Source organism: Dysidea avara, chromosome 11, assembly GCF_963678975.1.
Source record: "Dysidea avara chromosome 11, odDysAvar1.4, whole genome shotgun sequence".
Lineage (NCBI taxonomy): Eukaryota > Metazoa > Porifera > Demospongiae > Dictyoceratida > Dysideidae > Dysidea > Dysidea avara.
The window spans coordinates 9,761,625-9,788,958 of NC_089282.1; the positions used below are offsets into that span (position 1 = coordinate 9,761,625).

General features: G+C 38.8%; 6 protein-coding genes across 7 annotated transcripts in view; 3 read left to right on the forward strand and 3 right to left on the reverse strand.

Annotated features, from left to right (window-relative positions):
- Window positions 1-6,314: 6,314 nt before the first annotated feature.
- LOC136237654 (uncharacterized) lies at window positions 6,315-7,037 on the reverse strand. Its single transcript, XM_066027871.1, has one exon. It carries the CDS (start codon window positions 7,035-7,037, stop codon window positions 6,315-6,317), a length of 723 nt encoding a protein of 240 aa, XP_065883943.1.
- Window positions 7,038-7,229: 192 nt separating this feature from the next.
- Window positions 7,230-7,889, reverse strand: LOC136237655 (uncharacterized). Its single transcript, XM_066027872.1, has one exon. It carries the CDS (start codon window positions 7,887-7,889, stop codon window positions 7,230-7,232), a length of 660 nt encoding a protein of 219 aa, XP_065883944.1.
- Window positions 7,890-9,213: 1,324 nt separating this feature from the next.
- Window positions 9,214-10,969, forward strand: LOC136238239 (uncharacterized). Its single transcript, XM_066028598.1, has 2 exons — window positions 9,214-10,761; window positions 10,812-10,969. Exons 1-2 carry the CDS (start codon window positions 9,421-9,423, stop codon window positions 10,842-10,844), a joined length of 1,374 nt encoding a protein of 457 aa, XP_065884670.1. The 5' UTR covers window positions 9,214-9,420; the 3' UTR covers window positions 10,845-10,969.
- Window positions 10,970-14,576: 3,607 nt separating this feature from the next.
- LOC136239595 (uncharacterized) lies at window positions 14,577-16,409 on the forward strand. Its single transcript, XM_066030357.1, has 2 exons — window positions 14,577-16,054; window positions 16,104-16,409. Exons 1-2 carry the CDS (start codon window positions 14,714-14,716, stop codon window positions 16,152-16,154), a joined length of 1,392 nt encoding a protein of 463 aa, XP_065886429.1. The 5' UTR covers window positions 14,577-14,713; the 3' UTR covers window positions 16,155-16,409.
- Window positions 16,310-27,190, reverse strand: LOC136239596 (trafficking protein particle complex subunit 2-like). Its single transcript, XM_066030358.1, has 5 exons — window positions 27,031-27,190; window positions 25,711-25,796; window positions 17,989-18,050; window positions 17,517-17,608; window positions 16,310-16,479 (listed from the first exon to the last, which is right to left on the reverse strand). Exons 1-5 carry the CDS (start codon window positions 27,124-27,126, stop codon window positions 16,384-16,386), a joined length of 432 nt encoding a protein of 143 aa, XP_065886430.1. The 5' UTR covers window positions 27,127-27,190; the 3' UTR covers window positions 16,310-16,383.
- LOC136239594 (SH3 domain-containing protein 19-like) overlaps window positions 27,180-27,334 on the forward strand; it is a 68,329-nt gene continuing 68,174 nt past the window's right edge. For both annotated transcript variants that reach the window (XM_066030354.1, XM_066030355.1), the window contains exon 1: window positions 27,180-27,298. The gene's annotated coding sequence lies outside the window, so the exon portion shown is untranslated. The remainder of the gene's footprint in view (window positions 27,299-27,334) is intronic.

Consider the following 27,334-nt stretch of genomic DNA (forward strand, 5'->3'; position numbering starts at 1 on the left):
ACATGGAATGCTTCAAACTTTATTAGATTCATGGTTTCATGGGTGATAAACTGTTTTCAATATAATGTTTGGTTCTATTTTAAGTCCTAAATGTTAACCAACTATATGTACTGGTCAAGTAATGTAATAATAATACAAATGGCTACATATTTATATCTCCAATTAAAACTCTTTTACATAGCTATAAATCATCAATTTCTTTAAACTTCAGGTTGGTCTTACATTCAAAAATTGTATTTAGTTATGAATGTTCTATTAGAGTAGTTTGACTGCTGTATTATAGCTGCTCTGTTAGAGTATCTCAATTTTCAATACATACAATTGTTCTCTCTGTAAGGAATTGGTGTATAAGGTTCCTATTACACTGTAGCATTGTGCTGTTCTCATTGATTGCGTATAATTCAGTTGTACCGTTAATCTAAGATAGTCTGGTGTCTCAGTTCCTGCTGTAATCCTATATACTAGTTAAAATTTCAGAGAGGATTTCCGAAACCCTAGGAACCCCCTTAAATATGTCCCCTGTATTGTACAAAACAGTGAGTGATGCTTAACAACTCCAAGAAGACATTACATGATAAATTATCACTACAACTATGCGAAAGTACATGGCTACTTAAATTCAGTATACCTAAATGTCATGTCTTGCAGTTTTAAAAAGCCACCAAACATAAGATCACATTTGACTAGCTATTATCTGCACAACACCCCATTCGAAATAGTTGAGAACTGTAATGTAACCCATACAATCTTGTCTAAACACATCCACAGCATCACAGTTAAAACTAGCTGCACACTGTCCTTTCTTCAAAGAAATCTCAAACCAGTACCTCAACTTGTTTTTCACTGGTACACTGTGCAACCACAACTAGAGTACGCATGTGTAATTTGGTCACCATATGGCAAAGAAGAGATCAATCACAGAGCTGCAAGGTTTGTCACCAATATCATATGTGACCGGATTTGACAAAACCAGGCTTCCACACACATCCAAATTTACGACTTTCAAGGACCATACGTCAGTATGAAAGTGAGCTATCAGTTTCAAATTTGGACTTGTTATTACATAAAGCAATGAAAGCATTGTGTGAAAATTGTAGGGCAATAGCTTACTGCGTTGTCAAGTTACTAGCAATTAAAGTCGAAGAATTGGATGTGTGTGGAAGCCTGGTTTTGTCAAATCCAGTCACATATGTACCAGCAGCATATCCAACATGATTGATCAACTTCCAACAACCAATTTAAGAACCAATTCATCTACAATCAATGAATTGTAATTGTATAGAAATGGCATAATTGTATTGATTCTCCTCCTCCCTTTGTGTAGTATTTGCAGCTTGACAATAAATAAATAAATATATTTTTGTGGTTACTCAGCAACACTCCCTTGCCATGTCCATGCACTCAGGTGCTGATTTCTCAATGTTATAGCTGTAACGGCTGTTACTTAGTAAAGTATACCGGAGTTTGAGTGGCTGCCATAATTAGCTATGCGATGCATGCATGCTTCAAGTAATCTCGTACCTAGTTTGTTCAGGAAGGATCTGCTCCAGCAATATTATTATTACTGCTTTACAGTAACCAGTACTGAAGGTTCTGGCAGCAACTTGCCAGTTGTGCTGCAGCCTCTGAGTTACCTAATCTAACCTAAACAGGACTTGACAACTTTGATATTACCTTAACATGTGAAACAAAAATGGGCAAAAGTAAGGCGACCCCAGGATTCAAATTCTTCAAAATGTTTTTGTGTTTTTACTAGTATATGTATCATTATATGCAAATCTGTGTATAATGCACAGATTATAAGAATTCAATTACAATTCTGCAGATAGCTATCTGAAGGTAAGTCAGGGCCGGAGGAGGGAAAATTGAGTTGGTCAGGCAATTGACTACAATGTTGAAATTGCTACTATATACATGCCAATGAGAGAGGAGCTGTTACGCAGTGTGCGAAGTGCGAAGCACGAGCATCCTAAGGGGGTCTGGGGGCATGCCTCCACAGGAAATTTTTGAAAATCAGACACTCAGATATATGCAATTTTAGTGATATTTCACTGCTAGCTAGCTATATAAATATGCTCAAGCCTATCTGTTGTTCTTCAGACTTTCTATACTATGTATAATTGTAGACCTGACATACAGGGGAAACAGCATGAAACTTGCTGTATGGTTCATTTAGTTATAGCTAGCAATTAGAAGTTCAAGGGGGGTCTGGGGGTGCAACCCCCAGGAGCTGCAGAATTTTTGCAATTTAAAGGCTTGAAAATGTCTTAAAATTGATGCTAAATTTTAAAGTAAAACTAGCTAGCAACTTGCAACTGTCCCCCCAAATTTCACAGCAGCATGGCCCCCTTTAGCTAGGATATAATTACTATACAGTGAATTCACACAGCTACGATAAAAAGCTACACAGCTACAAAAATACAGTATACTACTATACTGGTTTGTATGAAGTGAACGGATCATCACGTAAATATACTGGTGGACCGTCACGAGACCAATCAGTATTCGAAAATGGCGCGATGTGGGTGAGACTGAGAGTTTGTTCAGTATCTCGACAGGACGAGTGGGTAGTTGAAGAGGAGTGATTTCTACTCAACATCTCATCCAGACGGCCACCATGTAATGTATGGGTGTACAGCTTCTTGCCGCGGAATGAGTCATCTGGTTTGTCACTGCCAGCCCTTCGCCCAGTAAAAGAAGCCAAGAGAGACAAGCCAAGGAATGCTAATGATTATTTTATGAAGATTGAATTGTGATATAAGTATGCTGGTTTAGAATCAAAGATGGCACCTGCCTTACACGTGATAAATGCCAACCGTCAGCACACGTGATACTGTACGTAGAACCCACAATCATTTCTGTACAAAACGATAAGAATGCCATGCTGTACTGTAATAGTCTCGCGTGGCCAGACCCTTTCCGCGCAGCCGCTTATCGATTGGAAATTATAAGCGCCGCGCTACAAGGGTCTGGAATAGTTCACGGACTTAAAAAAATCTACAATCCCCCAGTGGTTGGGGAGTGTAGATTGGCTCACGCGATCCCTTACTCGCCAAAGTGTTCTGATTGCTGAAGAAGACCTCTGGGGATAACGAGTATCGACCCGTGTAGGTTTTTCCTTCTACCTACTACTGAATCTTCAACAAGTACGGCTGAATAAAGACAAACAAGCTCAGTTCATCTCGAGTTACAAGGAAAGTAGTCGGAAGGTTTTAAGCGGATTTGTTGATCAAAACAGACTAAAGATTCAAGGGAACACACGTTGCATTTTGTATCTTAGGTGTTACCCAATCAATCAATTGTCACCAATAACGTGTCGAAAAATTTCACATTCATGAACTATTCCAGACCCTTGTAGCGCGGCGCTTATAATTTCCAATCGATAAGGGCATAGATTATATCAGAGATTATATATACTACGTAGTATATATAATCTATGATAAGGGTCTGGCCTCGCGAGACTAGTACTCAATGGCGGATCCAGGATGGGGCATTTGGGGCAAATGCCCCCCCCCCCCCCTCTCCACCTTGTGGAGGAGCCAGCCATGCTTCTGATTAAAACAGCTAGTAAATTTTATGTCAGGCCAACCGAGATCAGTTTAAAACTTATGAAAATATGCACATTTTACTAGCATTTATTACAAATTTACCTGAGACCAAAGCAAACCGAAGTCAAACTAACTGTAAAATAGTCACTCAGCACCTTCGTGCGTACTAAGCGCCTCTAAAAATAATTATCGTGTTGCTGTTATTTAAGACATTCAGAGCCTTTTAAACAGTTTTAAGACTTCACAACCATCTGAAAAGGCCAAAATGGCAAATATCAACAGTGAGACACCACTAAGAGGTGATTATTTGCTGCTTTAAAAAAGCAGCACTGAACTAGAGAATATGGTTCTCCCCATGCATGCAACCACCTACAACTTACCCTGTTTGTGCCCCTCCCCTAGCCAGCTCCTGGATCCGCCCCTGGTACTGTAAGGTAATTGGAGGTATTATACGTGTAATTCTGTGCTTTAGTTAGGCTGAGAAACTAGGTAACTAGTGCCATGCATTTTCAATAACATCTGTAAAATGTACGTAGCTACATGTAGATGTGATCGTCCAAAGATTGCATGCGAGTAATTCAGTTCGAACTGGTCAGCTAGTTGGTTCAACTCCAGATTATTGGTCCGACTCAGGCCTGACCAATCGGACCGTCTCTCAGCCTTACGCAAATATCACGTGAATACAGTGAAGCCATTTTTGAGTGGATTGTAGTGAAATGAGTGGTCTGACGTTTTCGAAGTACTTCGCCGATCTAAAGAATGACGATGATAAAAGACGATACCAAGAAAAAGTATCGCTACTGGGTTGTCAGGAAGATCCTTACTGTCGAATGGAACGAAAAGGCGGCTGCACTCGAAGCGTAGAGTGGGTAGATTGGCCGAGTGTTTGTTATGGCGACGTTTACAATTATTTGATCAGTACGCCTAGCGAATATACCCATGAAATGCTAAAGGCTTACAAGAGCATGGATGGCTATAATTTCTTCATGAATGGTTGGATCAACAACATTCTTGTAACTGCGATAGATGGTAGCAACAGATACATCTACACTGCTACAGTGAAACATTCACAGACGCTGTCAGCTCCACCTTTAAAGGTATGGATGTGTTGTAAATCAGACGGAAAAGTGATGGCAGCACACTGTACCTGCATGGCAGGGTGTGGAGAAGCTTGCTCGCACATTGCTGCCATCCTGTTTGCTGCTGAAGCCAATACCCTAGTAAAGCAACAGTTCTCTTGCACATCCCTGCCTTGTACATGGCTTCCACCAGCATTTAGAACTGCGCCATTCTTGCCATTAGCAGAAATTGACTTCAGAACACCAAGACAAAAGAGAAAAAGCTTTCTAGAGCCTGCTGCACCTGATCCAAAGAAAAGTATGACAATTCAAAAGCCTACACAGGCAATGTTGGAAGAACACTATTCAAAGCTTTCTAAAGCTAAGCACAAGCCACTTTTGTTATCCTTGGTGAGTGGTTTTAATGATGATTTTGTGCCATTGTATGTGAGGGGATTGCTTCCTGAACCACTGACATCATTATTTCATAAAGATAATCAAGAAGTACCATTTCAAGATTTGGTAAAGGCATGTGATGCTTTTTATGACATGGTATCTATAACTCCAGAGCAGGCCCACATGGTAGAACTGAAAACCAGGGAGCAATCCAAATGTAAGCTGTGGTATGTATGAACAACGAGCTGGCCGTGTTACTGCATCAAATTTATGTAGAGTCCTTCATACAGATTTTTCAAAACCTTCAGTGTCATTGGTAAAGACCATTTGCTATCCCGAGTCTACAAAGTTTTATAGCAAGGCTTGTGACTATGGACTTACCCATGAAGCTGATGCATTGCGTATATACAAAGATAGCATGCAAGCTACACATGCGTTTTTTGAGCTTAAAAAGTGTGGGCTAGTTGTTGACAGTGAGAATCCTTTTATTGGAGCTTCACCAGATGGGATTATTTCCTGTTCATGCTGTGGCAAAGGGGTTGTAGAGGTGAAGTGCCCATTCTCATGCAGGGATAAGTCTTTTGATGAAGCTGTCAAACACAGGGAGTTTTGTTTGGAAGAAGATACTTTCTTGCTTAAACAAGATCATCCATACTATTTTCAAGTGCCGCTACAAATGAAGCTGTGTCAGGCAAAGTTTTGTGACTTTGTGGTGTGGGGAAAAGATGGTGCTTTGAAGCAGCGAGTTGATTATAATGCAGAATGCATCAATGATGCATTGAAACAAGTGAAAAACTTTGTGAAAATGTGTCTACTGCCAGAACTACTAAGTCGCTGTTTCACCAGTGGAATGATAACACCTGATCCTCCTGTAGTTGAATCCAATGAAGAACAAGATGAAGAGAGTGAAGATGACCAGTTACCACCACTGGATGATGATACTGCAAATCAATCTACCAGTAGTACAAGTAATAGTACTGCTGATGTTGAAGAGGACGAAGATGACAGACTGTGGTGCTATTGCCGACAAAATGAGGATTATGATCAAATGATAGCATGTGATGGTAAGGACTGTGCCATTGAATGGTTTCATTGGGGCTGTGTGCACTTAACAGAAGAAACTGTTCCCACTGGTGAATGGTATTGTCCTGACTGTGCTAATCAATGAGTTAAGTGTCATTTTGTTAATTAATTACATAATTTACATACATTACAGTAAATTGTATAATAGGCTTTGGTAATTACTAGTGTCATTTACAGTGTTACTATGAATTGTTGTCACTATTTACAGCAATAATTTTGACAATTAATTTCAATTAAATGGTACTACAGAACTACAGTGGTTATATAAAGCGCAACATATTGTAACTGCTTTATCAATTGGTGACAAATTGTCATCTCCAGTACATGTAATCATACTAATGGGAAGTGTCGACTGTAAAATCATGTACTTCTGCCTAACAGCACCGATAACTCTCTCCACATGTATTCTTACTTGGGAGAGCTGTCTTGAGGTATCAACTTCCAATTTACTAAGCTGAGGCTTTCCTCGTGTGAAAGGAGGATGCTTAACTTCTGCACACAGCAAACCTACACTTTCCTCAATGGTAAACCCTCTGTCTGCAAGTACAATATTACCTGGCAAAAGGTGGCGTAGAAGGCCACTATTTTCTGTCAGATGTACATCAGACACTCTCCCACCCCAACCCTTCGAAATAAAGGAAACAGAACCTTGTGGAGTGATGCCAATCAAGAACTTAGCGGTGTTGTGTTTTTTGTAGTTTGACCATGTCTGGGCTCGTGCCTTTAGTGAGGTTGGCCTTTCAATGAAAACCTCAAAACAATCTATGATGACAGCACAACTTCGAAAAGCTTTTCGTAACACCATGGGCATAGTTTTCAGCAAGTTGTCTCTGTCTGGCCAATTTATAAAAACATGCAACTTTGTGTACAGCACATCAAGCCACTTGCTAGTATCGGCACATTGTTGAGGGGTGAGCATCAAATCGATATCCCAAGTCTTGTATTCCTGCATTTAGTCGAAGACGCATTAGAACCATAAGAAATTGGTCAAAAACACTACAAGAGCTTGTTGCAAAAGAATCAGGCAATCCAACAGTTACAAACTCAAATACAATTTCCAGTATCTCGTATGATGGCAAACCTGTATAATATTGAACTTTTATATCATCATTACGCAAGCTTTCTCTGCTGACCACCTTTGCTGTTAGCTTTTCCCGGCATTGACCAATTCAAGATGTTTACAATGTTTCTTGGCTGATGAAAGCTCATCTTCCAGGTCTTTACAAAAATCACATCTGAAAACTGGTTCATGATCTGTAGCATCTTCAGAAAAAGGCATCATGATTGCTTCGTCATCTTCCTCCTCCTCAAGGTCATCAGAAGTGTCATCTACTATTTCATCAGCAACTACTTGGTCATCAGCAATGTCTGAGGCATTATCAGGGTCAGTGTTACTTTCATCATCATCATCATTACCATCTTCAGCTTCTCCTTCATTCTCTTCCCTACTGGACAACGCTTGTTGCTGCACAACATAGAGCCGTTTGCGTTTGGTCGCCTGTCTTCGTTCAAATACAGCAGCACTATTCTCCAGTTTTCGCTTTGCAGGTGATTTAACCTGTGGAAATATTGTAGGGATATAGTTGGGTGCCAAAGCATCATTGCTTTTCTGGCCTGTCACAAAGTGCTCACTGCAGATCCAAGTATTACGATCGGGAACCCAGTTTTCACGTTTTACAGCCGCTATCCATTTACTTCGCTTTACAGGATACTTTATATTGATGGCTGAAGGAAATCGATAGAATGAAATTTTCCCCTTTATGAATACGTTGTGGCAGCCAACTACACAACAGTTCTTCACCATCACTGTACACAATAAACGGGACACGAAAAGCAAGACACAAAAAGCCTGAGTGGTCTGGATTCTAGACCACTTATCCACTCAAACATGGCTTCGTCAATATTCACGTGATAATTGCGTAAGGTCGACACACCCCTTGCAAACTCTCTATAGTCTCGCGGCGCCCGATCCTAAAAAGAGGGTCTGGTGAAACTACAAAAAGTTTGGCGCTGCCGGAATGTTGGAAGCTCCAATCAGATCGCTCCATTTCAAATTGATTATGTAATGCGTACATTTCAAAAGATTCGCGGCTTACTGTTAATTACATCCGGTGACTCTGCCGCTTAAAGTAGCGCTATTACAGTTTGGTGATGATGGATGTTGTGACGTAAACAGTGCACTTTCGTAGCACGTAAAACGTCATCCAATAAACATTCCAGAGCTCAAACTTTTTGTACAGAGTTTCACCAGACCCTCTTTTTAGGGTCGGGCGCCGCGAGACTAGTTTCACAAATGAATGTCCGTATGCATATATGAATCACTGTATAGTACGTAAGTGTTGCAGGTGGTAGCTACCCACAGTAACCCACTGCGTGTTCGGGGGTATACAAATCAGATTCTTAATAAGTTTACCGATCTTCTAATTTTAAGAGTTGGCCAGGCTAAAGCTTTTTTTTTTTTTTACAAATTAATGACATAAGATAAAACAGTACATAATAAACAAAAACAAATTATCTTACATATGGGCCTCAGCGACCTGCACAGCAATCGGTGCCTCAGCAATGGGACAGCGCAAACTGGACCTGGCACCGCGAATGCACATAATTGCAGACCTCAACAAAGAGAAGCTCAATTTACATCTCAGCCATCCCATCACTATTCCATAGGAAAGACTGTGCTTTGCACTCAAAAGGTTGGCCAATCTCTTATAAAACTGAGTAGCAGCATCACCCATTCCACCAGTAGTAGTAAAAATTAAGGGAGTAAATGAGGCATTCTCTACTTCATGAACCTGTTGTTGGTATCCACGTCTCTTTTCCTTGTCATGACGTCGGTATGCAGAGTGTAGGGGTTGATTTGAGGGTGCACTAGGGTTAAAAATTCTGACATCAAAGTATGACCTCTCAAATCGTCCTCCCCAAAAACCATTAGCTGCAATGTCAAGCCTTGCGTTATCATCACGATTAGCTGTTTTGTATTGAAGGGTCTCAGCAGAAAGAGGCTGAAGGTGGGGTTCAGTGACAACATTGTTACAGACCTCGGAAAGTAAATTGGCAGTTAGATCACGCACTTCATTATGTCTCAGAGAAGGAAACCCACCCTTTGGGCAAGACAGAGCATGAAGCTACACGCAGTCTCGGTTTTCACCAAATAAGGGAAAAAGTGGTTTGAGCACGCGAAAAAACAACAACAGAGAGTTGCAACAAAACCGGTACTTCGCCGATTAGGGGAGGCCGGAAGTAGTTACCTCGCAAACCAACCTTTTGTCAGACACTCAGTTATTTTTTTAGTGGGTGGTTCGTTGGTACTATGAGCTAAATAGCCTACTGATTTAATGGGGAAAGTCTTAAGTAGGCCTAACCGCGCAACAAGCACTGCATACGATGAATGGTGTGTGATCGATATTGCCACTACTGATGTGAGCAAAAAGACTATTCTTGACTTCGATCCCTCGAAGAGTTATGCGATGTGTGTGGGTATAGATAAACAGTTGACTAAAGACTTTTCTAGCCACAGCTTGGGTGAAATTGCCGCTAGGGACGCTGCTACTATTGCTGAGTCACTCACAGTCGATGCTGGATTGCAAAAAGATCGAGTGCGCGTTTACACAACTAACAAGCCGCACTTGTGTACAAAAGATGCACTTGGTACCCTGTTTATTAACTATGCCAGTGAAGTGGAAGAAAGTGGTATCTTCATTTTTCACTTTTCTGGACACGCAGTTATTATACAGGGTCCAGATGGTAGAGATGAGTGGCCATGGGTTCTAGCTCCAGCAGACTTCCAGGGAGACATCAAAACAAGTATTACAGCACAAAATTTCATACAATGGCTAAGCGCAGCAAAGTGTAAAGCTCGTAATGTGTTGATCATCCTAGACTGCTGCTATGCTGGAGGAATTGGGGAGAAAATAGCATCTAGTGAGCACCTGAAGCCAACAGTGCACGTATTATGTGCTTGTGCTGCATTTGAAGCATCGCTACCAATGACTGCCTTGGGTAGCTCAATTTTTAGCTATTTTTTGTTGCACGTCATGAAATATCAGCCAAAGGGTCAATTTGCATTGGAAACCATGATGGAAGAGATTAAAACATTATGCCAGTCATTCTCTTCACTTTTGATGCACTACACACAAGATGGAGTCCTTAAGCCAGCATTAATACAGCCAGAGGTACATTCCAGCAGCATGGATGACATTGATTACTGTAATAATGATAACCACAACCTAAATATATTACTTAGTTTGTATGACCAGAAATCACCTAAGCCATCTTTGCATCAAGCAGCTGTTCGTTGGCTCAAGTCTACAGCAGTCACAAAATCACTAAAAGTGCTATTTTCAATAACACCCATACCTGAATCTTTAAATAATGGTATCTATTGTGCATTACTTTATTCAGTTTCTTGCCTTCAACTTGCTTATGATCGTTCACATTCAGCTGAAAGAAATCTCTTCATTGCAGCGACAACTTCTGTACTATCAGTAATAAATCAACAAAGTGGTCAAGAAGCTAGCATTACAATGGATCAAATCACAATGGGGCTCAAATATTACTACATGCCTATTTGCTCATTAGGAATTCAAGCTAACCCACTTGAAAAGTTGTTTCTAGAATTGCACATTCATGCAAATGGAAAGGGGACTGTAGCTAGTGATACTCAAGATCAGTCAAAAGTGAGTCAACTTTATAAAATTAATATTGACATCTTCATGTGCTATTCCAGTTACTACTATCACAGTGGAAACCATTGACATAAATATGAGCACTGCATCATATTAATACAAATACAGATACTGTACGGATTAATGCATACAGGTACTATCACAACTTTTATATGTATTGCCATGTGTACTATTTAACATAATAGTGAGCTCAACTTCATCTTGTGATTATGAACAGAAATACAAGCATGCATGTATTGTATATGTATACAAGTGCCACAAAGAGCGTGCAATGACACTACTGGACAATAAATCCATGCTGTTACCATGGAATTCCCATGATCCTCATGAAATACCCATGAAGTTGCACTTGGTATTTTTCATGGTTAATGAAATATCCATGAAATGCACGGAGCAAATTAATGTACCCATGAACAACCCATGAATGAGTGAGTTTTCATGGGTTTGTATGTATGCACAACCCACGAAAAGCCTGTGAAATCAAACCTATGAAAAACCTGAGGAAAGCCAATGAATACTATTCATATAGGTTTTCAACAGGTTTTTCATGGCTGTGATTTCACAGATTTTCATGGTATACAAACCCATGAAAACCCACTCGTTCATGGGTACAGTACATTATTTTACTCCAGCATTTCAGGGGTATATTTTCATTACCCATGAAAAAAAACCATACAACTGCAACTTTCATGGGTATTTCATAGGGTCATGGGAATTTCATGGTAATAGCATGGATTATTGTCCAGTAGTGTGATGTGCTTGGCATCCTTGTGGCACTTGTGGGCTCAACTGATGGCCGTGATAGCCTGATAGCCCAACTTGATAGCCTGATAGCCCACTGGAATGCTTGATATCCCAACTGATGGCTGTGCTTATATACCACTAAACAGAGTGACCATGCACTGAATGCGCTTCACCATAATTGCATTGCATTTCACCTCAGTTTGAAAACTCAAGTGGCATGTCTTAGTAATGTTCTTATTGTCTGAGGGATGCAGCCCATATATACAATCCAGCTCAGTAGGGGTGGATCCAGGCTTTAAAAAGAAAGGGTGCACTGTGCAGATTTGACATGAGTGTATGGGGTTAGATTTAATACTGAAAAATTTGCAAATATTAAAATATATGTTTCTGAGTGGATTAATTGTAGGCAGATCAGTTGCACTGGGGTTTCTAAAAGTATTTTACAACCAGTATACATGTAAAAATTAGCACTATGCCCAGTGGTGGGTCCAAGGAGGGACGTGCTCCTTCCCCCTTCAAAATAAAAACAAACTTGTGCCCTTCCCCCCTTCAAAAAAACTACGTGATCCTTTGTATGCCATTCTTGTTGAACTACTGTACAACTATTGGTCAGTGCAGACCACTTAATAGCAAGCAATTATGATTTAGTTATTTAATTCAAAAATTCATATATAAAATACCTTTACAGCCCCCCAGCTCCATATACCTACTACTCTGGTGTACCCCCTCCCCCCTTTTGCCAAACTGTGGATCTGCCCCTGATTCCTTGCCTAATGCCATGCCATAATACACTTAAGACTCCTATATGTGACGCAGTCTGAGAAAACCGGTCTTATCGCCCATGTCACCAGATTCAATTTTTCACCCAGGACACAAAGCTACACGAATAAACTATCTAATTCCACAATCAAAATCAGCTAGACTTGAGTGGTCTGGTTTTGCTGGCTGCTTTTCCTAAGCCCAGTGGCAATCCGTATGTGCGGTGTGGAGTCTTAATGGAGCTCTGGTCAGCCTGGGGATGACTGTATGCGGCTGTACAGCTCTGTGGTATTGAATAAGTACCTCTGCTGTGAAGTTCCTTTCATTTTAGCCTATTTTAAGACCTCAATGGCCCAAAACTTGGCCTAGTTCATCCCTATGCCTTCCTTTTCAATTTTTGAACACCATCTTGCCTGCCTTCCAGGCCCTCCCGCCTCCCACCCATTTTGCAGCTTGTCTGATACAGTCAACCTCGGTTTAAAAACTATCTAAAATGGCGGGAAACTTAGTTGTTGGCTACTTGCACAGTGGATGCTGTGGAAGGTAAGGAATTGGTGTAAAAACGTGTGAAAATTTGGTACACATAGCTTCAACCATTGGCGAGCTACAACACACTAAATACTTAAAACCAGCGTTTCTCAATACTTTTAAATAGGCGATAAGCCCGGTTTTCCCAGACTGAGTCACGTATATACACTTAGAGGTTCATCTGTATTGCATGTGTTCTATTATAGTATTTGATTGTTCTATTACAGTGCCCCAGTCTTTACTTTGGTATTAGAAAGGGGGAAGATGTCCTGGCCCCTTCCAGCTCCCTTTGCCACTGGATTGCTTTGGTTGAACAACAGTAAACAATTAGTATATAATGGCTCTATAATGTGTATTATAAGGTTAAGTTAAGAAAGAGGCAGTGCACTCACTTCCTGCATGTGCACACCCTTGCATGCATTGATCCGCCCTGCCTCCTCATCTTTATCTGAGATCTAATATTGACAACTTGAAAACCTTTAGCTGTCCCTGTATCTATTCGTGATGATTCTTGTTGATGACTGCCGCTGCTGCTGCAGTGGATATTTGCTGCTACACTTGTTATTATTATTATTATTGACAATCCTTTCACAGAAAGAATGCATTTATAAATCATAATACATAAACATAAATGACAAATACTAGATATCATTATAAGTAAGTTACCGAACACTGTGATAAAAGTACCGACACTTACAAACACCAATTGTAGGTTGTTCCATGCAAATTAAGTAAAAGGAAAATAACTGAACCTATATGAGTAAACTCTCATGGGTGTATGCAATGGTAAGTTTGTACTCATCGTCCCTGCTGTATCATGAATGGCCTTTATTTTATGCATTTTGATAAATTTGTAAATCATTTGAATTAAATATTACAACATATTCCTTAAACTGTACCATTTCAGCTCCACTATACTATAGTGGAGCAAAAGTGCAGTCACAAATCTTGCAGCAAGTTTCTGAACAGCTTCCAACTTATTAGCAATACATGGGTGAGGGGCTCAGGCAACAACAAGATAACTAAGATTCACAAGAGTTCATATATTATTATGAACTCTTAATAATATCTGCGATATAGGCTTCAGCCTTTGGCTTAGTATGCATTGATCGAGGTATCTTCTCAAGAATAACAGTTTAAATTTCTTGCACACTGAATTGACATGCATGCATGATTACTGCATGCGTGCTTCATATACACTGCTATATATTTGCTACAAGCTGCTGCTTTCTGCTGTAATTGCTGCTGCTGCATGGCAGCTTGCATGCATTTGCTGCATGCTATATTCGCTACTGCTATCTTAATTACTGATTCTGTATAGTAGTTGCCAAAGGAATATTATGTAATTCTTACTGTGTCAAACTGAACTGACAACAGAGCCCATGCAACCAGTATGCAATGGACTAGCTTGCTAGTGAATGAAGTAAAATGCTGTGCATATGAGATGTGTGACCACACTGCATGAGCCTGTTTTTTGCAGCATCGAAGAGTGATGCGTAGGGCATAGTATGGCTTCTTATATATAGCCACATTCACTCCCATGCATTTAGCTATTTCCTTTCCTAGTATGAACTATAGAACAACTTAACATTCTTTGGTCAATTAAAGAAGCCATGCATGCGACGCTTTATGCTTTCTGAACTAAACCCCCTGATCTAATTACCGATCACGTCCTTCGCTATCACGGGTAAGCACCCTCCCATCTCAGCACAATTAAGATTCTGGCACTCAGTTACGTAATATTTACCCGCAATAACAATACAGTCATGAGGTCACAAGTTAGTTGTAGCGATCGGGGAGAGTACCGCCATACTATGGTGCCGTCTAGTCTAGACAGTGGTTCAGCAGTTTCGTAGTTTGTTGGTCCTGCACTTGATACTTCACTTGATTGGCTACGTTTTGTTGCAATACAATGGGGAAAATAGTAAGTAGGCCCAAACTGAAATGTAAAGATGGAGCAATAAGTGACGATTGGTGTGTGGTCGATATTTCCACTACCGGTTTGAGCAAAAACACAGTTCTTGAATTTGATCCTTCGAAGAGTTACGCGATGTGTGTGGGTATTGATAAACAGTCAACCGCTGACTTTTGTAGTCACAACTTGGGGGAGATTGCGGCAAAGGAGGCTGTTTCTATTGCTGAGTCGCTTGTAGCTGATGCTGGATTGCAAAAAGATCGAGTGCGCATTTACACACCTACTAGTAAGTCGCAATTGTGCACAAAAGATGCGCTTGGCACCTTGTTTGTGGACTATGCCAGTGAAGTGGAAGAAGGCGGTATCTTCATTTTTCACTTTTCTGGACATGCAGTTACTTTAAAAGGTTTAGATGGTAAAGATGAGTGGGTTCTAGCTCCAGCAGACTTCAAGGGAGACATCAAGACAAGCATCACAGCAGAGAATTTCATAGAATGGCTGGAGACAGCAAAATGTAAAGCTCGTAATGTATTGATCATCCTAGACTGCTGCTATGCTGGAGGAATTGGGGAGAAAATAGCATCCAGTGAGCACCTGAAGCCAACAGTGCATGTAATATGTGCTTGTGCTGCATTCGAAGCATCACTACCAATGACTGCCTTGGGTAGCTCAATTTTTAGCTATTTTTTGTTGCATGTCATCAAGAAATACCAGCCAAAGGGTCAATTTGCACTGGAAACAATGATGGAAGAGATCGGAACATTATGTCAGTCATTTTCTTCACTTCTGATGCACTACACACAAGATGGAGTCCTCAAGCCAAAATTAATACAGCCAGAGGTACATTCCAGCAGCAGCAGCAGTGATGATGTTGATAGTGATAACCACAATCTTAACACATTATTCAGATTGTATGACCAGAAATCACCTAAGCCATCTTTGCATTCAACAGCCATTCAGTGGCTCAGGTCTGCATCTGTCCAGGAATCACTAAAAGCATTATTTTCAATAACACCCATGCCGGAGTCCCTATATGACGGTATCTTTTGTGCATTACTCTATTCAGTCTCTTGCTTTCAACTTGCTTATGACCGTTCACACTTGGCTGAAAGAAACTTGTTCATCACTGCAGCAATATCTGTGGTGTCAGCTATTGGATACAGCAATCCTGATGTTAGCATTACAATGGATCAACTCACACTTGGACTCAAGTACTATTACATGCCTATTTGCTCAATGGGAATCCAGGCTAACCCAATTGAGAAGTTGTTTCTAGAATTGCACGTTCGTGAGGATGGAGTGGGGACACTAACTGCTGATAGTCAAGAACAGACAAAAGTGAGTCAACTATTATTATGTTTCAATGTGTACTTGCATATTGTCACAGGTAAAACTAAAGCTACTGCTGTCGCAGTGGAAACCACTGACAAAGACTTGAGCACTGAATATACGTGAATTTTTATTGTACTGTTACAGAGTTCATGCATCCATATTTTGAAATAGATGGTGCATAACTACATGCCCATACTGTAGTATGTGCTGTATATTCACACACTTAGATAGTTTGTATGTATCTTGTGTATTATGAAACACTTGCATATGTATATTTTATAATTTGTATACACATTTGGCTTCAATATTTGTTTGAAGTATAATACATACGTACATTATAACAAATGCTTTTTTGCTACAGCAGTTGCTCGATATCGGAAATTTTGTGATTTAATGGTAGTGTTAGGAACATAAAAAGGGTTTAATTCAGCCTGTAAACAAAAAAAAAACAAACAATTAAATGCATACACATATGCATGGGAACTTATAACTACTAATACAGAGGCTTCAGGTTGATTGCCCATGCTTGCATATACAAACTTTGAAGTGCATGATATTGTAAGGTCTTTTATTACAGTTTTATCATTCTTATATACTACCAGTTCATCTGAAAAGCTATTGGGATATTCTCTGCAATTCAAAGGATAGTTTTGTGACTCAGATAAAATGTATACTGTATATGTGTAGCACTATTTTGAATATTCATATGCACTAACCAAATGATCTTGATTTAGCATGTGCAAACAATCTTTTAAAACCAACCTGATAATCTCTGTATAAGACACTTAATTACAATTGCACAACTACATGTACCATAGAGTCGGGTTGTTAAGCGCATGTGCTTATAATTTTCAGAGAAAACTTGTAAAAATAATACTACCTGCATAAGCCTAATTAAGAATTATGGTGTGTTTACTACGTTGTAAGAGTAGTTCGTGGCCACCATGACAGTGTATAAGAATATTTTACCCCATATCTGGGTGAAGTCTTCGTGGTGAATATCACAATCCAGAAGGCTGACTTACTGTATGCACAGTGAAGGGAGACCTCAAGGTAGACATAAGTGCTTGACGAGACATTAATTTTCCAGTACTTCCAGCTTTTCCTTCCATGTGTAACTTTGTCATGTGTTGAGCCTCGCATTGGGCCATGTGCGCTTATCAGCTAATAATATCCGCTTAATAGACACATTGCACTTAACAACCAACCCTACTATGGTAAGTGACATACTATTACAGTATAATTCAATGTACTGTAGCAGATTGAATGAAATGTAGTATACACTATTCCTTGGGGATTTAAGCAAGTAGCCATTAGTGGCTAATGCTAATTGTGCATAATTAAATTAACCAATTGGGCAGAAAACATTCCAAATAACCCAGTTACTATAAATAGACAAGGCATCCTTGTAGGTTTCAATACAATCTGAATTTACAGGAGGTTAGGCATACACATATATACATTGTACCTTAATGAACAGCTCATATACTTCCATAAAAAATAACTTAATTGCATCATCAGTTGCTCTAAGATTATCGTGTAGCAGCATAAACCTCATTTCTGTGTCCATTAAGGAATTTAGTCAATGTACTAGCACCAGATTTATAATCTGCCACTTTTTGTGCACACGTAATCCTTCACAACACAATCATCACGATAAAGAGAATGATAATCAAAGTATGTACAAGTTACAGTGTACACCCTTATGAATTTTAACTAACACTTGCAAAATTATCGCATCATAAAAAGGATTATGAATAGTTTCACTATTTTATTATTTTTGATGTTTAGTTGCCATGATATGTACTGGTTACACAAAACCCCTGAAACTTCCTATGTATAGTACAGTAGTTTTGATGTGTAAAAATATCCCTCTTAAACTTTGTGATGTACATAAGTTATACAGTAAATATATATACGTACTCTTGATAAAAAGATACGGCTTGCTGTGACAAAAGCATTAATTGTAAGTTCATTAAAACGATCCACCGTTTTCAGATACCTGCAAGATAAACAATAGTACAAAAGGGTCATTGTCATGAATTCAGAACTATAGTAGGTTCGTGTCCCACCTGAGCGCCCACCTAACAGTAATATCAAAGAGGTGAACACATGTTCACTCCCTTTTGTATTGGACTAAGTATGTTTTCATATGTTTGCATACGCATTTTCAAAAAAGCACTTTGATACGAACAAGAACAAGTGAGTTACGAGGCTTTAAAAGTATCCCATACATATAGTACGGCAGTTATGTATATAATTGATTGGTTAGGTTCACATGCTCATAACAGGGTACAGCTCAAGCTTCTTCCACTCTCCACCACTGTTTCATCACCTACTGTAACAGTAGGTCTTGCAGTGAGTCTAGGCAACTGTCCAGGCAACCAATTTTGGGAGGTGATTTAAATTTCGCGTTCATAAACAACCTGTACAGAAAAGTCACCCTGTTACTCTTTTTTCAGGTATTGATAAAGTAGAACTACAAGGTTTCACTTTCAAGTAGTAAATTATTGATGCAGCAATACAGCATGCAGAAATACTTCAAAAAATGTTTGCTTGCATTGATTTCACCAATCTTTTTTCCCTACACAAATCCAGATTGCGTTATGTAATATAATTCCAAGCCTTCTCATTAAACCTGTCTATATGTTTTACCAAGAGTATATAATAGAAGCCAAGAGTGTCGAATGGTGTATTAGCCCGTGATTAATGATTGCACAAAGTAACACAGATATTTCAGTAATTATTTGTTTATGCGAAATGGTAATTTGAAATGCATACATGGCAACAGGTCTTTTTTTGCCAGTTTTCCGTGTTATTCAACCAAGTATTCAATAATTATTGTATAAAGAAAGTGTAGTAAGGACTAAGGACCCAAGATAACTCCAGCTTACTAAAACAACAGTTGCACAAATGAGCGTGTTGTCACGCCTTCAGGGATCCGCTTGGCAGTGCCAGAACTTTAACAGTAGCCAATTCTCCTTAACGCTATCATGTTTTCACTTGGTTTAGTCGCCGATTTGGGCTAAACACAGCAACCCTTAATGGCAACGAAAACGTACGATTACTGAAATATCCGTGTTACTTTACGCAATCATTAATCAAGGGTAATACACCCGTTTGATAGTCGTGGTTTCTATTATATACTCTTGGTTTTACCAAATGAATCATGCAACTTACTTTTAGTGTCTGAAAAGTAACTGATACTTTCATACCCAATGGTTTTAGTCCTCAAACTACCCACTTCTATTGTTGTTCGATAGGTTAGTTGCAGTTGACATCGCATTTCTCTTGCCCTACAAAAAATGGCTGGCAATTTGTGCACACAGAGCATTTTTATGACTATGCTTCTTTGTTAAACACGTCTATATCTGAGTATATATTGTATGAGATTGAGGATTCCCTAATAAAGCAGTCACATTGGGGATTTTATAGTTACGTATTCTTGCACTTAATGCGTTGCCTACATTTCTTTCTGCTTACTCCAGTAAACATATAGTGTGAAAAAGAAATCGTAATTTATAACTGATTATCACCAGTACCTACAGCTAGCTTCTTTTTCACATCAGATCAATCACATCAGATCAATCACATCAGATCAATCACAGTAAATAGCTATTCAAAACAGGTCATCACTAACTCAGAAGCGACTAACTACTATAGCTAGCTACTACTATAGCTAGCTAACTAGCTATACACTGTAGTTAGAGAAAGAGTTGATTCATTCATTTCATTGTATAGCTACCCGTATATGCACAAAAACACATGTCGTTTTATTGAACAGTCAGTGAATCACTATTCTATGGGTTGGATGATGATGATGATCTTATCAGTGGACTGTTGCTCTAAGATCTATGGTAGAACTAGTGGGACATTGCATGCATAGTCCTCTAGCTAACACTTTGGTGTCACCATGCAAGAGAACTATGAACGTCAAGAGCAACCCAACTAGTATTTTTTTAAAATGTTAATTAAAAAATGAAGCATTGAACCAAAATAGGGACTTCCCACCGAGCTATGCTGTAATACCATCATTCATCCCTTGTTTCACTACTTTTTATTGCATAGATCCCTACTTCATAACAATTTTTTAAAAAAATACTAGTTTGTGTAGTTTTTTGTTGTAGCACAGCTAGCTAAAGTGTAACGTGTGACTGTTCTATTAGAACATATCACATGACTGTTGTATTAGAGTGACTGTTGTATTAAAGTATCTCAAATCATCCAAGGGATGTACAGCTTGCTAGAATAAGGGGTGAGATCATCCTGTTTACTGTTAAGTAAATAGTCAGATTGTCAAGAGGTATGGTCTCCATACTCTATCACTATTAGTCCTGACCACCTATATCTTTATTTGATGGGTGTGGTTGCGAACCTATCACAAACAGAATCCCAATTGTGAATTTACAGATATCTAACTAGTATACCTCTTATAGTAGCACCCTCAATATGGCTCATTGGATGAAGAAGACAAGCAGCCTGATTGAAGATGAAAGAAAAGACAAGGCGTAGAGGGCCTACACTCGTCGGAACCCCAAAAGACATCCCACTGGTGAGTTTGTATAGTGGCGTAAAGTGGTGGCCGTGCACTGCTTCTGTGGTCAGTCAGACAGTGGATTAAAATTTGAGTTGTAACGATTAAAATAAATTCTATATCTGGCTGTTGGTGTTTTGTTATAATATATACAAGTAGAAGAGAAAATTAGGAATTTTAAGCTGGATTAGGGATCAAAGAACAAAAAAGCAGGGAAACTAGGGAACAGCTGAAAGTTGTGAAACAAGGGAGGTTGCCTATACCTGCAGATATACTAGTGGACATCTAATCCCTACTCTTCAGTCTATAACCATGACTGAATTAGGGATTACATTTCCAGTAGTATATCTGCAGGTATAGGCAACCTCCCTTGTTTCACAACTTTCAGCTGTTCCCTTGTTTTTATTCTTTGATCCAGCTTAAAATTCCTAGTTTTTCCTTCTACTTGTTTGTTTACTTTTGTAATAACACGATTATGGCTACTGAATCCATGTGTACCACATTAAAAGAAAGAACAGTGCCAGACATTCCATAAATAATTTTGCATCTAAACGCACGCACCAGTAATCAATTACGCACTGAAAAGTGAGGTGGCCATTATGCTTCGTTTGTAGCTATGCTCCGCTCGTTACACAGTGTTACAAACGAAGAACAGCACAAGAAACTTCTTTGCAATGAATCCAGTCGCTACAGAAAATGCGGGTGAAAAGCATGACACAGCCAGAGGGAAGCCATATCATGCTATCACAAATCGACACCTTGCGTTGTTAGTGAAATGAACTGGAACACAAAGGAGGACAAAGGTAAGTCCATGATACACGCATTGTACGTTCTGCGGTTGGCAAAAAGGCAAGTCTCAGGACGAAGTAACGTTGAACAGTGAAAAAATCAAGCCTGTAGCCTTACCCATTGTCGAGTTATGCTTGGCTGAAGGCATCAGTTAGTTAGTTATGTTAAATAGAAAAAAATTAAAATTCTTTAGAAACTTGTTGGAAGGGTTTGGGGGTCACTCTGAAGGCATTTTTGGGCTTGACTATGCCTAACCAATACTGCCAAGCTGTTATGAAGGAAATTTGAGGCTGGTTTTAGGGTGATATTTTTGGGCAAGAAAGCCAAAACTGCATGATCCCTAATATACAGTACTACCGTACTGTATGATATTGTATGGAATAGTACTATTCTGTAAACGTGATTTTCGTCATGTAAGATGTCTCTAGTTTTAAGGGGCGGAATTTTACATAGGCAGCACGCGAAATTTTTGGGGCGACCCCTACTTACAATGGTACTACCGTACCAATTGATAGCTAGCTCACTGTGTAGCAAGGATAGAATTACGCTAATTAGACTTCTACTCCTATATACAGTATATAGGCAGAAGCACTGTAAAATAGCGTACCCCTATGTACAATGCTAGTCCTATAAATATATAGGAGAAATTCTGTGTGGGGGTATGCTAAATTGTTCCTATATATATGGGAGAAATTTTATGTGGAGGTACGCAAAATTGTTTCTATATATATGGGAGAAATATTGCGTGGGGGTAAGGATTTACACACAAAGGAGTTTGGTGAGCTTTAAATAAGATGAAAGTAGGTCATTTGAAGAGCTGCTTTATTTGGCCTCCAGCCTTGTTTATACTGCTATATTTGACGTTAGATAAACTACTGTAATATATTCCGTAAAGGTGATTTTCATAGCATAAGATGTTTCTAGCAGGGCCAGATGAGAGTTGGTCAGGCCATCGTATATGTTGAAATTGCTACTATATACATGGTGCTGCCAATGAAAGAGGAGTTGCTGCACAGTGGGTGAAGCACACAGCAAAGTGTGAAGCACAAGCATTCTAGGGAGTCTGGGGGCATGCCCCCACAGTAAATTTTTGAAAAATTAGACACTCAGATATGCAACTTTAGTGATATTTCACTGCTAGGTAGCTAAATATGCTCAAGCCTATCTGTTGCTCCTCAGACTATTTATACTATGTATAATAGGTAGGTAATTGTAGACCTGACATACAGGGGACACAGCATGAAAGTTGCTATATGGCTCAGTGTACAGTTAGTTATAGCAATTAGAAGTTCAAGGGGGTCTAGAGGTGCAACCCTGGGAACCCATGCAGCATGACCCCCTTATATAATCAATTTATTATTTACGACTAGGCAACTAGCTATATACAGTGAATTCACACAGCTACAATAAAAAGGCTACACAGCTACAAAAATGCAGTATACTTGTATGCAATGAAGTGAACGGATCATCACGTAAATATACTGGTGGACAGGGTTACACAAAATTACTCCTATATATATATAAGAATAGCACTCTAATTAGCGTAAAACTGTACATTACCGTTCAGGCGAATTGTTACTGCAAACTGTACTCCTGTGTAAAACTAGCGTGCTGCATACTGCTTTATGAAAGTTGATGACAATGGATATTAGTTGCAAGTCTCCATTATGAATGGTTACTTTTAGTCTGTAAAGGTAATGAAACCTTGTCACTACTGGACAATTTATTCATTTAATTTACTACTGAATTACATAAAGTCCACAGAAAAGCTTCAGTTTTTCATGACATTCTAATGAAGATTTTTACCATAGGGTTTCTGTAGTTTTCTGTTTTACATGAAAGTTATCATCATGGTATTCATGAACTCAAGAAAGTCTACAACCTTTGGGTAAAGAATGCTAAATTATACAATAAAATTCATTAAGAATTCAAGTGAATTTACACTGAAAATGCCTTTGGGTGTCTAAGCAGTGTGTTGTTGGACTGTTTGTACAGTAAATTAATACATTATTACATTGGGTGACTGTGCATACAGTACAGTATGTGTATACGCTACCCAGTGGCAGTGCACATGCATTCAGTTGTATATAGCTATGCATGTATGTACTTACATATATGCACGTATGTTCCACAGTCATAACTCATAAAGATTATATTTTGCAATATACACTGTGCTAAGGTTTTTTTTCATTTCGTTGAAATTTCAATTAATTAGGTTATGGATTTACTCTGAAATTTAATAGTGATTTCAATACAATTTCAATTTTTAAAGTATTCTTGACCCAAATTTTCTAGGATTCAGCACATGAAATTGTAAATTGCTATCAAAACACCATGAAGCTAGTTTCAAAGTTCCATGCTTGTTACAGTAAATTCATTGAAATTTCTTTGAAAAAATTGTCCAGTAGTGTGTATTTATGCATAATTATACACTGTAGCTACAAGTGTAGCTAGGAGATGAAAAGCACATGAAGTTTCAAAATGGGAGTGCAATTTACAGTCAGTGTAACACTAAAAGTACCCAGATCAATTTTGGTCTGAACAGACCATTATTGGCATCCAAAATTGGACCATTTGTGACCAGATTTTACAAAACCGATCCAAATTACATATCAGACTAACACCACCAGTGTGATAGCTACGCTACCATACTATTGGTTTTGGCCCTTAGCACTACTCAAACTGTCTTTACACCTTATATTTTAATTTATGCAATTGCCTTCCTCACAATGGATTCATCATCAGCATTGTCTAGCATTAAAATGCATACAGTACATCAAATTTACTGCACAATAACCATTAATTCAACTAGTCTTTGTAGTACTGTATGTATGGAGTTAGCTAGCAAAAGGGGAGTAAGGCAAAACTAATTATGGCTATACTTGTTGGAAATAGCCATGTAACACTATAGCTTAACCACAAGCATACAGTTTTGCTTAAATTGCATGTGCATACCTTTTGTGACTTACTAGGTAGAGCAATATCAGCATGTGTTTAATGGTGTCTCCAGCTTTACAAGAGGTAGTACCTGGATTATTTTACAGCCTATACCAAACTCAGTTTGCAAAATACGTTACACCATAAGTTTTAGCTGGATCTTATCCTATGCCATTGGTTATAAAGACACACACGATAGTGTGTTGTGCGGCCATAAAAGGTTCAGCCAAAAATATCTATTAAACTAGATTACTGTAGTGAATGCACCCATAGCTACGTATAAACATATGTTCGGCACGAGTGAGAGGTACAATGTTAAGAATACTTACTGTAACTTATTGAATGAATTAAAGTCACACTATAATGTATTCACGCTTCACAGAGAGTGTGCAGTGCCTAATATCAGAGTGTCCCATTCTTGATCTCCACCACAATCAGAACTGGACTATAGTATGTTCACGTTGAGCTGAATCCTGGAAAACATTTAATAACTCATCGATGCAATTACACACAATCTTGAAATTTGGCTCATTTGTAGTACCAAGAGTACATAATAAAAATAGGAAGGGCTCCCTATTTTTATTATGTACTCTTGGTAGTACTGCTTGATCCGCTAAAAATATTACAAAATCTTTTTGTTCAAATGTTTGACATAATATTTACGGCCAATCAAAATTTTCACAATACATTTCCTACAGGGAAGCCATATAAGTACACCGTCCGTTACAGTCTTTTCCTGAACTTGTAATGGAGCTAAACTGTACATGTCTGTTGTTGACACCTTTGCTGTTACCAATAATCATCTGGTAGGCTGAAATGTTAACTCTGCTGAGAAAAAATCCACTTCAAATTTTTAGCTGTTTTTCAGGATTCAGCTCAACGTGAACATACTATAGGTTAGAAATTGGTTCCTATACCCTTCTAAGTTTTACAATCATTAATTATCAATTAATGGGAATGGTCCCATGTACAGTAACTTAGTCTTGTATGGCCAGGTCAGCAGAAGACCATCACTCAAAAAAGTATATGAAAAAGCGGTCAGGCCATGCAAGACTAAAGAATAGCAAAGCACATTTCCTATAGGAGGGCGCATACAGTACTACAGATTTCCATCACATCTTACTGATAAATGGGCATGGCTATATATCTATAGACAGTAACACACAATCCAGATGAGTGGGAGTGCACATGAATGATGCCAGGCTGTTGCAGAATTAGACTGAGATGCAAACATAAACTTAAAATTCCACACTGTCAAGCCATTTCACAATCTGGGCCATACCCAGATACAGTATCCTATAAAGCGAGTCAGACCTGGTCGACCCAGACAAAATGTGACCTGACCCGGTTTCAATCCTGGTTTCTCCAGCATTACACATAATAAACAACATTAAAAGCTTACAAGTTTGAAGATTGCCACTTCATCTCATCAACCAAATCCAATGCAGCATGTACAATGAATTGATTTAGATGGCGTTTGTCTTCTTGCTATATTTTACAATTAGATGATATGAAACAACAATTATGTTTACTGTATGATTAATGAAAACAATCTGTACTTAATGCAGTTAGGTATATATCAGCCCAGAAGCTAGGCTACATGAATGATACAGACCAACGACGTAGGAACACACAACTATGCAAGCAGAATAGTGACAGCTAAGGCAGTAACAAAACATGCCACCCTGATGAAACAACTGCAGAGCAGTAGTCATACAGTATGGGAATTGGGAACACTGCTAGTTAAGCCAAGTTGGTCAAGCCATTTAAGTTGAACATAATTTAAACCTTCCAACACCCACTAGGCTATTTCCAAGGGCCCAGCTAAAATACACCATACTAACACATTAACTATATCTGTGTATTTATATATTGGAAAATATGCTATTTCCATGCAGCTCAAGTGGAAATGAAGCAGAGACGCACCTTGAAGTGAGACATTCCATATCATATTAAAATTAAATTAGCCATCTTCAATTCTTTTTAAAATTACTCTAATAGAGCAGCCATATATAAATTTGTCAGAATGAGCAACTATATTGCTGCACTTCACACTATACACATACAAGTGTGAAAAGAACATCATACCACAAGAAGGGTGTAAATCCAGGAAATCAGACATTACCATCAAAACTACTGAATGCAAAAACACTAGGTGATGACTTGTCTACATACATGCTGTATGTTGCAACCCACTGATGATCCATATCATCAAGATATATACCGAGTATATATATATTATGAACTCTTGATATCATCAATTCATAACACTACTCCCTTTTTCATGTTACGTTGTGAACTCTACATGTCAACATGCACTATTATTATTATTATCAATTTACCAAAAAGGAAGGCATACACAAAAGGCAAAGCCTGTACAAGGTGTCCGCCTACAAAAAAACAAACATACATATACCTACAGTACACTACAAACTAAACAGTACACAACAAAACACAAAACAGTGATTAAGAAGTTACTTGACACATAAGTAATTATAAAGGTGATGCCAGAAAGACTTTCGATTACTGTCTTCACTATAAATGCCCGTGGTCAAACTTGACATGCATATTGTGTGTATACACAGCTTCACTGAAAATCAGTGTCTCATGAGTGGATCCCCTGTTACAGGTACTCTCACAAAATTTATACAGCAGAACATGAATATAAAAATATAGAATACAGAAATTTGTGACATTTTTGAGTCACAAACTGTAAAATTACCTTAGCTGCTTGACTCTCGCTACTTTTGCTCAAGTCAATTTCAAACACTGGATGATCGTTGTGTCCCACAATTACAAAGTAACACACCACGGCCATTTTGTTCTTGCTTCCTGGTGACCTTATTTCCGCGCCGGCGCTTACTTGGATAACCCAGCGCGGTATCCAGTCGGTATCGATTACTCTTTCTATTTATCGCGCATTAACAAATATTGTCATTTTCTCGATCATTTCTAGTCACGCAGGTTGATACAGCGAATTCGTTTTACACGTAAGTTTATTTTGTATTCGCAAGAAAAAAAAACAT

Excerpts from the sequence above, each read along its gene's own strand:
- LOC136239596 (XM_066030358.1), bottom strand. The coding sequence starts at position 27,126 with ATGGCCGTGGTGTGTTACTTTGTAATTGTGGGACACAACGATCATCCA. Across the intron at positions 17,609-17,988 it reads TGCTTTTGTCACAGCAAGCC|AAATGAGGTTTATGCTGCTA; the intron begins GTATCTTTTTAT and ends TAATGGACACAG. Across the intron at positions 16,480-17,516 it reads TATATGAGCTGTTCATTAAG|GCTGAATTAAACCCTTTTTA; the intron begins GTACAATGTATA and ends TTTTGTTTACAG.
- LOC136237655 (XM_066027872.1), bottom strand. The coding sequence starts at position 7,889 with ATGGTGAAGAACTGTTGTGTAGTTGGCTGCCACAACGTATTCATAAAG.
- LOC136237654 (XM_066027871.1), bottom strand. The coding sequence starts at position 7,037 with ATGCAGGAATACAAGACTTGGGATATCGATTTGATGCTCACCCCTCAA.
- LOC136239595 (XM_066030357.1), top strand. The coding sequence starts at position 14,714 with ATGGGGAAAATAGTAAGTAGGCCCAAACTGAAATGTAAAGATGGAGCA. Across the intron at positions 16,055-16,103 it reads ATAGTCAAGAACAGACAAAA|GTAAAACTAAAGCTACTGCT; the intron begins GTGAGTCAACTA and ends ATATTGTCACAG.
- LOC136238239 (XM_066028598.1), top strand. The coding sequence starts at position 9,421 with ATGGGGAAAGTCTTAAGTAGGCCTAACCGCGCAACAAGCACTGCATAC. Across the intron at positions 10,762-10,811 it reads ATACTCAAGATCAGTCAAAA|TTACTACTATCACAGTGGAA; the intron begins GTGAGTCAACTT and ends GTGCTATTCCAG.